General features: G+C 48.8%; 1 protein-coding gene across 10 annotated transcripts in view; it reads right to left on the bottom strand.

Moving 5' to 3' along the window:
* LRRK1 (leucine rich repeat kinase 1) overlaps window positions 1-12,476 on the bottom strand; it is a 117,420-nt gene extending 104,944 nt beyond the window's left edge. For 5 of the 10 annotated variants that reach the window (XM_036843719.1, XM_036843726.1, XM_036843721.1 and 2 more), the window contains exons 1-2: window positions 12,107-12,442; window positions 7,106-7,356 (exon numbers count right to left, since the gene is read on the bottom strand). In XM_036843719.1, coding sequence (XP_036699614.1) covers window positions 7,106-7,205 — 100 coding nt within the window. In that variant the 5' untranslated portion in view covers window positions 7,206-7,356; window positions 12,107-12,442. Of the gene's footprint in view, window positions 1-7,105; window positions 7,357-12,106 lie in introns of all 10 variants that reach the window. The other 5 variants (XM_036843725.1, XM_036843729.1, XM_036843727.1 and 2 more) reach the window with 2 other exon arrangements.
* Window positions 12,477-13,601: the final 1,125 nt, after the last annotated feature.

Raw genomic sequence — 13,601 nt, 5'->3', positions numbered from 1 at the left:
GTTTTGGTTCTCCTGAAATGAATAGGTAAGCAATTGATTTTAAACCAACACCTGGTGACATGCCTGGCCACTGGATGCTGGACGATGGTAGATGACATAAAAGCTGCGAGGCACAAACATAGCAAGAATTAGCAAAATGAAGTACAATCCTAAAAAGTTATTTACAACTGAAAATATAATTTCTAACTAATGTGTGATTCCTTCTATAACATCAGGGTTATGGGCTTAGGAAGGATTGTACTGCTTGAGATGCACACTTCTGTTTTTTGCTTTTTTATCTTTTATTCTTTATAACAAATGTCAATAAATAGCAAGATGGTTAAGTAGCATCTGGAGAAACTGAACACAGGGGCAGCTAGGATGGTGAACAGACTCAGAACTGGGAATTCTAAGGAATATTGGAAGCCCCTATTTTCATTCATCAGGGTTCCTGAAAATGTGTGTGAAATCCATATACTAGAGTTTGGACTTAAATGTTATTGGGTGTGATAATTTATATGTTATTTAGTTCTCTCAATTACCAGAGTTAAAGAATTTCATAAAAATCCCAGTTATAGTTTCTTCAGAGTCTGGCTGATGTGGACCAGGAAACCAGGGAAGTGGGAGAAAATCCTTATCCCTCTGCACCGGGGCCTGGGGACGTCCACGCAGGCACCTGCTCACAGGCCACTGACCTCTTCGTGGAAGCCAGGGCACAGAGCTGGAAAGAAAATCTCCTCTCCTGGCCACTGAGTAGCTGCCCTGGTGAAGGAGTCAGGGGCAAATGTGGGGAAGGGGAAGGTGGGCTGAGGCCCTGGGTGAGCTTCAGGCTCTGGCCGCCTAGAATGGGGTGGGGGGATGGGGCACTCCAGAGAGCCCACACACACAGGGTGGAGGGAAGGGGTGGGAGGCTGCTTTCACCTTGGGCCCAGGTGGTCATGGCCTAACGGTTAGTCCACAGACTAAAAGGCAAAAGCTTGGTGATATCCAAGTGAAATGTGTAACGTTGCGGGCTGCCTGCTCTTGAAGGCAGTGGGATGGTTTGCTCAGCCTAAAAAGGAATCCACAGGGAGGGCAAGGCATCAAAGTTAGTTATTTCAAGAAAGGGGTTAAGGGATGCCAATCAGCCTAGGCAGGTGGAGCTAGAGGCAGTGGAGACAGGACTGGCCTCTGCAGCAGCACACGCTTCCCAACAGAGCAGCCCACAGAAAGGTTGGAATATTTGAGAGGGAGTCAGCTCCCTGTTGCTAGAAGTAAGCAAGCATATTCCGAACAAATAATCAGACGATCTAAGCCTCAGATTTAGGTTAATATTAAAAGCCCCATCAAACCCAGAGCTTCTGTCATTGGGCAGGACTTTACAGGCATGAAGCACAGCTGTGTTAACTGCTCCCACATGGATGGATGCCCACGGCCGTTTCTCCTGCGACCTGGGCCACCACTCAGCTTCCCTCCTCTTCACCTCTCTCAGTAAGGGATTCCTTACTGGACAATGGCTACGGTCCCTAGGGGGCCCAGTGCTGCTCCTGCAGCCAGGCTGGAGAGGGCACCCTGCTCACCACAGTCCCAGCAAAGCCCTGTCCTCCCAGCAGGCATGAGCAGGACACCAAGTCCAGGAACATCTTAAGATGTGGGCTGGCGGTTACACTCTGAAAGGCACACAAAATGATGGATCTGCCCCTTGTAGGAGTTCCTACAGTGGCTCACTAAGAAAGCATGCTGCCACCGGAGGGGCACTTCCTAGTCACGCTATTTCCTATTTCTATTTCTGGAAAGCAGGCAGAGCCCCCACTCGGGCAAATCTACTTGGCTCTTGTATTAAAAAGTTATTTTCAAAACAGATTTGAAAAAGCCAAAGGAAGAAGAAAAGGACATTGGAAGTAGCTATGTAAAAACCTAGGATTTGAAGGCCCTCCGGAATGTTCCTTCTTCTTTGGTCCATGCTGTGAGAGGCAGGCAGCAGAAGTCAGGACCGCTCACAGAGAGGTGGGGGATGTGGACCACCTCAGATGATGTCTGTCCAAGCGCCCCTCACCCTCATGATCCTGAAGAGTCTCACCAAGCATTCTCAGCCTGAATTATCTAGAAGTTTCCTTACTTCTCTGCTCCCCAGGAGCCTTACCTCAGCTGATAGGACAGGTTTTTCCACTCTGACTGGTGTGAGACGGACGTGGAAGAATGTCTAATGACATGTTTGTCAAACTGGCTGGGTCCGCAGTCCTGGCCCAGTATCTCACTGACCCTCGTTCTCTCAGCTCACACACTCTGAACCCATCCACGCTCTCTAAACGTTCCTCCTGCACTGAAGGCCAGCTGAATGCTGACAGTACTAATAAGGTTGTAACACACCTTTCTGGGGCACAATTGTGCTGCACAAACATAGAACAGGCACACATAGCCCACATGGCACCACAGGCAGTTGGAGAAGCACTCACATATTCATGGGCGCTGAAAGGGTTAACCATTCTCAACAAGCACAAGGTGAACTGTGTAAGTCAAAACAGGTAGAGGCACCAACAAACACATCCAGTACACACACACACACACACACACACACAAGACCACTACCAAAAGCCCAAAAGTAAAAAGTTAGATTTTTACTAATTTTATTAAAGTTTGGATCTTTTCCTAACTCTACTTGGAAGTATAATGATAACATTATTTACAAAGCATGGTATCTTCCAAGGATTTTTAAAAGGTGAGAGAGCTGCTCCTACATTGAGAATAACTTGGGTATCCACTGGTCCTCTTTCTGACAATCAGTTTCCCTCAGGCAGTGCTGGGAATTAGGTCTGCAACGGTCATCCCTGGGGTGAGGCTGGTGGATTGGGGGGAAGGGGAGGGGAGGCATGACTCCTCTGGGGAGAAGGTGGGGCAGAAAAAAATCCAGCTCATCCAATGGGGACAGAACTCAGAGGGTGGGCCCCATGGGAGGCACAGCTGCAGGTTCCTGGAGTCAAATATTGCCCCATTTAATCCAGAAAGAAATTCGTGGGAAAGAGGCCAGTTAAAGCAAATTTGACCTTGGAAATGAGCACCCAACGAGGGAGGAGGTACGCAGGTTGGATCCTAATGACAAAAATTCTGTACTTAAAGAGAAAACAATTTTTAAAATTGTTTTTTAAAATTTAAAAAATACCCAAGTTATTCTCAATGTAGGAGCAGCTCTCTCACCTTTTAAAAAGTTGCAATATTATTCTTCTGGTTGCAAAAATAATGCAAAACAACCACAAAAGAACGCATGCTCATTGTACCCCTATGGGTAAGCAAAGAGCAGTGGCTATAATCCCCAGTGACTGTGCTACTCTTTGAGTGTCACCTGCTCCCAGGCTATGGTCTTGGTGTATATAGTTCTATTTTGTGAAAATGAAATCCAACATGTGATGTTTTAAAATTGGGCCCACAGAGCTCTGGGGTCAAGGTGAAGATCAGCGGTGGGATTCACCACCCCCACCCCTCCACGACTGCCCATCAAAGCAACTCCACTGTTATAGCTGTCACGTGGGCTGGGGCTCCAGGTAAAGTTTCATGAGAGAAAAGCTCTGTGGGCTGCTTAAATAAATAAATAGAAATATGTAAATAAGATACAATTTTAAAGTACTGAAGCCCACCAACTCCTATCACGGTAGATGAATGATGGACAACAATCCTCCCCCTCTGCCTGAATCCACAGCCTGGCTGTGGCCTCCTCGTGCAGGGAGCTCTTCACTTGGGCTCCTCCATGTGACTTTCTTTGGCCAAGGGCAGAGGCATGGAGGCGACAGCGTGCCACTCTGAGCCTAGGCCTTAAGAGACATGGAATGTTTTTGCTTTCCCCGCTTGTACCTCTGCAACTGGCAGGGAAGAAGGCGCCCTGCCAGGCTGCTGGTCTCAGGAGTCACATGGAGCAGAGTGCAGACTGCAGCACGCAGCAGAGCACCCCCCAGACCCCTGCTGGCCAGGAGGCCAGAAATAAATGCTGATTGGCACATCCCACTAAGATCCTGTGTCTGTCTGGATCAGGGTTCAGAGAGGTTGAGCCACTCAGCTGAGGTCACCCAGAACTAAGAATTGAATGCAGGCCTAATGAACCCCACAGACAGGCTCTTGAGCCCTCATCACACTGTGTGAGTCCCAGAAGTGTCTCCCCACCCCTTCTCACTCAGTGAAAGGAAACAGTCATAAACCGGCTGTGGGGTTCTAAACAAGACAGTGACAGAAGTACACATCACTCTAGGTTACAGGTAGTTAGTAGTGGCTCCTTAATCCAGAGCCCTAGGTAATGGATTCAGCATTCCCAGTACCCACGCAGGTCCCCGTGGTGTCACTGTCTTCCCCTGGACCTGGCAGGAAAGCAGGGTGGGTCCTCTGCTGCCCTCATTCACTGCTCTCAGGTGAGCTGAACAGTAGCTGCAAGAGGCCAGGAGGGGCCTGACGTCGGGCTGCTAAGCCATGTAAGCAGCCCGTTGCCAGCAGGAGGGGAGTGTTGTAGGGTTTCATCCCTGCGGGTCCCAGGGCAGGCCCTCCACACTCAGCTCTTTGGCTACCACCTATGGGACCTTTCAACTCTTGGAGAATGGGCATAAATTTGTACTTTCTTCATAATTTCCATAATGCTGAGCCATAGGACAGAATTTTACAATGTATTTCAGGTCACTTTTCTCTCATCTTCTTCAACTCTGTGGTTTATGTGTTTTCTTCTGTGCTTAAACACATCCCTGAGCATCAGTGTTCACAGGACACCACCTCCCCTGTCGGCACCCTCCAGCCCTAAGCAGTAGAACAGTACCAGTGGGGGCTGCACGATTCCCATAGGCTCCTCAAGCCTTGTGTGTGTCCTGAGGCTCATCCAGAACAGGGAGGTGTGGAGTCCTGAGATTCCACTGGGGAAAGAGGCCCCTGAGGCAGAAAAGACCTTTCTGAGCCTGCTCCCTCCCACCTGGTGATCACAGCTGTCAGGGAGAGGCAACTGGCTGTAGGAGCAGTATAAAGTTCAGATCCAGACCTCAAAGGAGAAAAATGAGGGCTAGGAGTGTCAACACTTTGGCCTCTCGTGCACATGAACCTTCTCTGGTTATTGTCCTACCTCAGGCCTGGAGGCAGGGCTGGTTCCAGGTCTGTCCAGGGTCCCTTGACCCAGGTCCCCAGGAACTGTAAGAGTCAGTGAGGATTCCTGGGCACCTTGAGGTCTCAGCCTTGCCTCTCTGTTGGTGGAACACTGGCACGACCTGGGAGCCTGTAAGAAACGCAGATTCTCGGTGCCCCCAGACTCACAGGATGAGAATCTGCATTTCACCAAGATCCCCAGGGGACTGGAGTATATACTGCAATTTGAGAAATGCTGCTCTAATTTGCTTGTCCAAATCATTTAGACCAGTTGATTCTCAACCCCAGCTGCACAGTAGGATCGTGGTGGTGGGGAGGCAAGAACTTTTAAAAAATACCCCCAGGATGCCGCTCCAGTGGAGCTGGGGGTGCCTGTGCACTGACAGTTTTAGGCACTGTCCAGTGTTTCTGGGGGCCAGGGTGGAGAAGCACTCGCTTAGATCCACCAGCTCTTGACCAGGACGAGGACGGGGCAGAGTTTCCTCCGGGGCTTTTTCAGATGACACAGCCACCCACCCAGTGAGTCCCAGAAGGACCCAGCATCCTTGCCCCCACCATCATTCCTCAGGATTGCTGAGGAGAGGCAGATGGGATACTGCAGCTGAGAGTGCCCTGGAAAGAGGTTCTACCCAAAATCAGGAATAGCATTCCACGCATGTCACCTTGATCTCATGCTAATAAGGCACGGCCTTCCTAACAAGCAACTGAAAAAGGGCATACATCTGAAAAAAAAAAAAAGAAAACCTTTCAAAAGGCGCAAGTCAAACACTCTGGCAACATTTAGTGCTGGACAATGTCAAGAAGCAAATTCTTTTCTCATTTCATAATCTGACTTATGTGTAAAGAAATCTTCCAGAATCATCACCTTAGTTAGACTTTGGGCATTTTCGATGGAGAAAAAACACTAAGTAACTGAACAAAATGTCTACTGAGCCAGGTACAACACTGAATCGCTAACTCCACAGAGGTGCAAACCCACAGGTCCTCTCAAATCCCACAGGATGACCTATACTTTGAGGACGAGAGTCCAGGGTTAAGACAGGGTTCAAAGGGCAGTTCTGCCCATTACAAGTTGTTGACCTTGACCAAGTTTCTACATCTCTCTTATTCTCATGTTCCTCAGTTATAAAATGGGGATAAAAGTACCATTTATAGGTGGTCGTGAGGATTAAATGAGGTTACTTCCTAAGACACTGAACCCATTGCCCCATATGTACTAAGGGCTTAACAAATATTTATTGTTAACAATATCAATGATATCCTACTGGGGATAAAAGTGATGCAACTCTGGTGAACAATCCAGCAATATGTGTAAAGAGGCTTAAAAACGTTCAAACCTAATAGTCCGGCTTCTGTAAATCTATCTTAAGGAAATAATCTCAAAACCATGTATAAAAAGATGGACATGGAATGATTTTGGTCTGAGTCAGCAACTAGAGGCAACACAAATGTCCCAAAACATCCAGTGGGAGAGTAAGAATTAGGTCAATCATTTTGCACAGCGCTCCCAAATAAGATGATATTTCACTGGATCACACAAGCTAGGTGACTGACACAAAGTTAGGGGAAAAAAGTAGGATACTGAAGTATATACACTATAATAAGTAAATAAAGTTAAAACAAAGTCCCTGCAGCCCAGAGAAGCTGACTAGAAGACATCATACCTAGATATTAACTGTGTTTAGGGCAGTGGGACTCTGGGTGATTACCTTTTCTACTTCTTTTTTCTTTTTTCAATTTTTCTTTAATAAACATATTATTTGTATAGTGAGAACACAAAACCAAATCCCCATTAAAAAAAATCTTTTTAACCAATATGAAATGATGCCCTGATTCTTAAGATCCACATAAATCTTAAGTCCACATAAATTTTGTCCCATGGCTCCTTCAATGTTTAGAATTTCAGTGAGAATCCCATGATATGTTTTATATTGAAAAACCATACAATTCATCAAATAATTGGCAATTTATATCCTTTGGTTGAGAACCCATTGTTCGTATGTAGAACATGCAAAGCAGGCTTGGCCAGCCCTGCCCTTACCGCTGTTATGGGTCTCCATGGCGCGTCCTGGACACACGGCTGACCCTTCTGGCCCCACACACCAGTACATGCTGGGTGGTCGCCGAGACATTCCAACCATCAAGCCTCGAGGTGGCCACTCTCGCCAGTCAGTTCCTGCAGTGGTCACAGCAGCCGCGGCTCCCTGAGGGGTGGACTAAGTCATGGCTTACAGTCCAGGGTGGACCAAGTCACAGACACACCGTCATGGCTGAGCGGAAAGCTGTCTCGTCCTAGTGGTGAAAAAACATCAAGTCAGAAAGCTTTTCTTAACTGTCAAGTCACTTCCTGCACCCAAGTACATACTTATTTATAAGGTCACGTAAATACGCATTGGTGTTCCTCCTCCCCCTTTTTGCAACACTTCTCTTCACATTCCATCTATCCAGTCACACCCGGTCAGATGGCGGCAGTGAAAAGACAGAGGTCCCCCACCCCACCTCACAGCTGGGCTCCAATCTGCCCAGCTTCTCCAATCTGCCTGAGAAGAGTTCAGATACCCCAAACAACTGTAGAACACCTACTGGTAAAGGGCTTAATCACTGCTCCATCAACACATATTCATAGTCACTGGCATGGTGACACCAAGACAACCAAATGAGGCTCCTTCCTTCCGGGGTTCACACTCCAGTTGGGGTGGGGCAGACACACACGTACACAAAACAAGGCTTCCCTTTGCCCAGGACAGACTCTCCTGGAAGCCCAGAGGTGGGCACGTAATGACAAAGAGGTAATCACGCAGCAATCTCAAAGAGAAGGGTCTGGAAGGCACTGGTACCAGTTATCAAGCCAAGTCAGTTTGAGCCCTGGGGGATAACAGAAAGGAGCTCCCTACATTCTACCTGCCCCCACCACCCCAGGGGATCTTTGGCAATGTCTGGAGGCATTTTTGGTTGTCACCTCTGGGGGTGGGGGTGCTTAAAGGCATTTAGCAGGTAGCAGCCAGGAACATTGCTGAACATCCTACAGCACACAGCACAGCCGCTCACAGCCGAGAATTATCCAGAGAAACTCTGAGTTAGATAAAGACACATCTCCTAAGACTAAGGAGACTGTGATGAGGCAAGGCACTGCTCTCACATGCTGGGCTCCCACTGACCGTGGGTCCCTGACACGAGGACACAGGCTGCTATGCTGATTAAATGACCAGAAGCACCTTGAGGGTGAGATCCAGGCTCAGCTTGGCAGGGCCCGGGGTGAACTGCACAATGGGAAGGGATGACCATATGAAATGCATGTGTCTCTCCCAGCATTCATGTGGTGTCTATAGTACAGACATAAAAAGTATGGTGTAATTAGCAGCTGTTCTCTGAGATAGACAACTCTGAATTAGAGGGTGATAGGGTAGTCCAAAAAGAAAATTAAGGTCATGTAAATGATGCCTAAGACAACATCATCTATTAAAAACAGACATGCACCCAGGCAACTTTGCCCGGTTGCTGTGAGATTTTCAGCAAGGTCAAGTTTCTTCAGTCACTTTCTACAATAGGACTGGAGGTGGTTCTTACTTGCAATAATAATAGTGGGAGGACTGGGAAGCCAGCAGGGTCTCCCACCTGCCCTCTGATTAACAATCTCAGAAGGGGACTTCCCTGGTGGTCCAGTGGTTAAGACTCCCCACTTCCAATGCAGGGGGCATGGGTTCAATTCCTGGTTGGGGAACTAAGACCCCACATGCTACACAGCAAAAAAAAACAAAAACAAAAAACAAGCTCAGAAAATCAATGCTGGAGGGCAGACCCACTGTCTCCCCAGTGAGCAGGTTCTAGAAGGTACCCTGAACAGGGGCTGTGAGAGCACTGGAACTTTCTCATCTTAGAGCCTGGAAATCAGGTCCCTGGCCCAGGTGGTCTGTACTCTTATAGGCAAGGGGAGATGGGGCTGGGAAAGCCCTGAACCAGAGGTCTTGCCCTTTGTGAGCCTGCACCTTTCTGAACTAAAGAGCAAAATGTTTAGAGAAATCACACTTGGGAAAATCCATATTTGAAGTTTGGGAGCCTGAAAAGTCCAAGAAGGAAGGAAGGAATGATCAGTCTGGACACTATTTAGGAGACAATCAAAGCTTTGTAAATTGCAAAACCTGATTAGGAAAATCAGCTTGAGAGGGGACAGGGAGAAGTAGCAAAACAGAATCTCCGTTTTAAAATAAAGGCTCCAAATCACACAGCAACATTCAGAAACCAAGGCGCACAGTTGTTATCTGCTTTCAAACGCCTCTCAATATCAGCTACCAATTATACCCAACAACACCTGAAAAATCCAAATGCTAGTAGACGTTCCTTCTGAAAACAGAAGTGTCTTACCATATATGTTTTTAAGTTAAAAAAAAAAATCTTAAGAATATTTTAGGCCAACCTTCACCCAGCCATTTTGTTCCCCTTTTCATTTTCAGTTTCCTTTTGAAAATCATTTTACCAATGGAGGATTTTGCCACTGGAGCAGTTTTTCAGTTATAATTTGTATTTTGGCTTAGACTCTAAGGTAGAAGTTTTAAGATGAAGTAACTCAAGTTTTGCTCAATCTTTGCCCTCTAACGGATCTTTGCCTCTTCCTGCTTCTTTTGGGTTCAGATCAATGCAACAAATAATGGTTGCAAGTTACATGTTTTCTTTACATTATAGTATATATATCCTAAAGAGGGTTTCAAGAAGTGTCCGGCAATAATAATTATTTTAATAATTTTCAAAACCTCACCATTGATGGAAAAGAAAAAAAGGAACCTGATATTCCTTCTACAAATGTTTTTATTGGGACCTTTCCATGGGGGGTGAGCTTCATGAGGGTTTCAAGAAGTGTCCGGCAATAATAATTATTTTAATAATTTTCAAAACCTCACCATTGATGGAAAAGAAAAAAAGGAACCTGATATTCCTTCTACAAATGTTTTTATTGGGACCTTTCCATGGGGGGTGAGCTTCATGAGTTCATGAAACTTACAGCTGGTGGGGAGGACACAGTTAAGTAAGTAAACTTTCTGACATGGAAGAAACATCCTGAACCTGCTCACTTGTCTTTTCAGGAGGCTTGGAAAGGGCTGCCACTGCCAAAGAGCTGGAAGACACTTGCAAGTGAAATGTGTTAGAAATGCTCTTATCATCCAGCTCTTTTTTGAAAAGCCTGGTCAAGATGGTTGGCCCATGGTCTGAGACACCCCTTTGCACTATTGGCATCCCTTGACCAATATTGGTCAACAATTGACCTACAAAATGTGTTTAATGCATTTGTGGACATCAAAATATTACAGAGCTACAAACCGGAGAAATGTGTAGTTCTCAATCCCAGATGAGAACAGAAGCCTTTCATGAGTCTAAAGCCACAAACAAGTTAAGGCTGTCCATTCACCACTCAGTCTCTATACCTGCATGCATTTGGTGCCTCCTGGACAACTCTGGGAGTAAAGATGAAGCAGTGAGCAAGGTAGGCACATAGGAAGGGTCTCTGACACCTGGAGTGCCAGTAGAGACTTCCAGGTAAATTAAAGGAGTAATTAAACAGATAAAGTAGGAACACAGACAGTGGCAACCGAAAGAAGGACATAGGGAGAGGGATGTGAGAGTGAGGCTGGGTTTGGCGAGGCTGGCTGGGTGGGGAGGCAGTGGCCAGGTGGTCTGAGATGGCAGAGCCCAGATCAATTGGGGGATGTGCAGGGAAGGAGGTCTTCTGGATTTCATGCCAAGCACAAGAAGAAGCTATTGAAGGGTTCCAAGCAGAGGACTGACACTCTCTAATTTACCTTTTTTCAAAAAATAAATTACTCTGGTTGCCAAATAGAGAATGGGGGTGGGGGGCGGGAATTACTGCAATTGTACAGGAAAGAGATGCTAGTACCTTGCACTAGGTGGGGTGGTGAGAAAGAAGGGAATGGACCTGGACACATGTGAGAAGTAGACCCAACAGGACTTGCTAACAACTGAATTCAAGGGACAAGGGAATGGGATGGAAGACAACTCCCACGTTTTTTATCTGAGCAGCTGCGTTTACTACGGGCCACTACCTGAGGTGTGGAAGCCTGGGGGTGGGAGAGGTTTGGCAGACCCCCAAACCTCCTGTAGGGACACATTAGGTGTGAGGTTTGTATGTTTTTAACTTAATTTTTTATTCTTCCAGGACATAAACAAAGATAATTAAGTCAGACCACAAAAGGAGTTGAATGTTAAACATTTTTCAAAACCGTGTATATTCTAGTTGCCCCTTTAATGCCCGGGGAATTTGGATACAATGGGAGTGAGTAGCAAACTCTGAAAACAGTGCATTTGGTGAGAGGCTCGCTAAAAACAAAACTGCACGCTCCTGTTTTTCTACTTTTCTGATCCTTGCAGGGTGATGTGCTTGTGGGAGAAAAACTTCATGGCCTCAGAACGTGAAGGAGCAGGGTGGACCGACCGCAGAGATCCCTGTACTCCGCCGTTACCATCTCCCTCCGACCCCCAGCCTTCCCCCACCCCCGACCTCACTCATCTGCGCCCCCGCCTTGGAAGGTCGGCCGCAGAGACCGCCAAGGAGATGGCGGGTTTTATCCTGACCCTCGGGCGAGTAGCGTGCCCCGGACTTAGCGGAGGGCGAAGGCGCTCGGCCGTCTCGCATTGCCAGGCCGTGCCGGCAGAGAGCCTCCCGGGCAGTGCCTCTCCGACACCCACACACTCAGACTCACACTCCCGCACACACGCGCGCTCACACGGCCCGCTCCAACTTGAAGGAAGGGGTTTTCTCCCAAGGCGGAGGAAATGTGTAGACGTCCTGGTGTATTTTCCTTTTGTTGCTTGGTGTCTGCTCCCCCCCGCCCCGGTGCCGTCCCGCGAGGCCTCGGGTTCCCCGCCTGGGCCCCCACACCCGGCACCCCGCGAGCGCAGCGGGAGGCGGCGGGGCCGTGAGCCCGGGGTCGCCCCGCGCCCCGGGCCTGGGCTGCAGGGCCCAGGGCTCCACGCGGGGTCGCAGCAGGAGGCGGCGGGTCCACGACGGGGTGCGGGCCGGGTCAGCACTTACCTGCGGCGACTGCGGGCAGGGCCGCGGGCGCCTGGGACGCGGGGCTGCGCGCGGGCCGGGAGGACAGCGGCGGATCGGGGCCGGGCCGCCCCTCTGCCCTCCGCCCCTGCGCCTCGGGCCGCGCGCCGGGGCCGGGCTGGGCCAGACACACTTCCTCAATCCTGAGGAGGGCGGGCGCCGGGCGGCGCGAAGAGCGAGCAGGGCGAGGGTCAGCCGCTGAGAGGCCTCCCCACAATGGGCACGAGGAGTCCCTGCGGCCGCCAGCCTCTGTTTCCCTCACCGTAAACCCCGGGTGATCACACTCACTGCTCCCGCCCGGGTGACCACAGGGCCCGCGGGCCCTTCTAGCGCGAGGTCTCCTCCAGGTTTGGGTACCCTGCTCTCCACGCGGGGCAGGAGCAGCGGTGAGATTGGTTGGTTTTCGGCTCAACCCAGCTTTCCCTGCCCCTCTGTTCGGCTCAGCAGCAAGATTCGCTGATGAACTTCTGACTACTATATGTGGGTCGTAGATTCTGGCAGTAAATATTAAAAAGACGGGAATATTCATTTGTGTACAACTCTTTAGAGAGCAGACTAGAAATACGTAATTTTAAAGCTTTAATAGTTTGCAAACTATTCCAGTTTGGTGGAAGGTGGAACCCCTTCCACCACATGAATTTACTACTTTAATTATGGATATATACAAAGATGTCACTGGTGAATCATTTTAAATTGGGGATTTTTTGGTGGGTGGTGTGGTAGATAAACATGAGGGAGTGTAGGCAATTTATTATGTTTCAACCTAATATAAGTATGTTCCCACCATTGAGGGCATTATCCAAACGCAGATCATAAAGATGCACGTCCATGCTTGCAGGCAGGCATCGGATTCGGCTCCACGTGCCCACCGGAGAAAGAGAAGCCTGCTTGGAAAAAAGCGGATGGTTCTGCACCCTGGCAGGACCCGCACCCCAGGCTCCTCCTATGTAATGTTATGACTGGAACATTCTCAAGGCAGAGAGACAAATTGCCACCAACAAAAGCCGGGCAGCTGCAGCCCCACCCCCACCCCCACCCATGACCTTTCAGACAATCCGGGCAGTGACCACTTGGACAAGCTCCTTGGGCCCCTGTTTGCCGAGGGGGCCACGGGGCAGCTTAGCTTTGCTCCCTAGAGGCTGCCCCTCCAGCTCTCCTAGACCAGACTCCCTTCCAAAAGGGTGGGTGCAGTTTTTCAATCCTGCCCTCACCACTGCGGTTCTAATTCCAATATGCAAAAGGAGGCAGTATGATTGCTACCGAAAAGTCCCTAATAATTTGCAGGGCGTGGCGTCCACGGTTCTGGGTGAGCCCGGCGATGGCGGTGCGGCGCCCCATGCAAGGCGCGCGGCCCTGCCATCTAGCGACACCGTGAGGAAGCGCACGTCCAGTGCGCAGACCAGGGAGCTGACGTAGCCCACGGGAATGGGGGCAATTCAATTTCCCTTTAATTTAATTTAATTTATTTATTTATTTA

The sequence above is a fragment of the Balaenoptera musculus genome, chromosome 2 (assembly GCF_009873245.2).
Source record: "Balaenoptera musculus isolate JJ_BM4_2016_0621 chromosome 2, mBalMus1.pri.v3, whole genome shotgun sequence".
Classification (NCBI taxonomy): domain Eukaryota; kingdom Metazoa; phylum Chordata; class Mammalia; order Artiodactyla; family Balaenopteridae; genus Balaenoptera; species Balaenoptera musculus.
The sequence above is the reverse complement of the archived record's forward strand: the minus strand, read 5'-3'. Positions and strand labels throughout refer to the sequence as shown.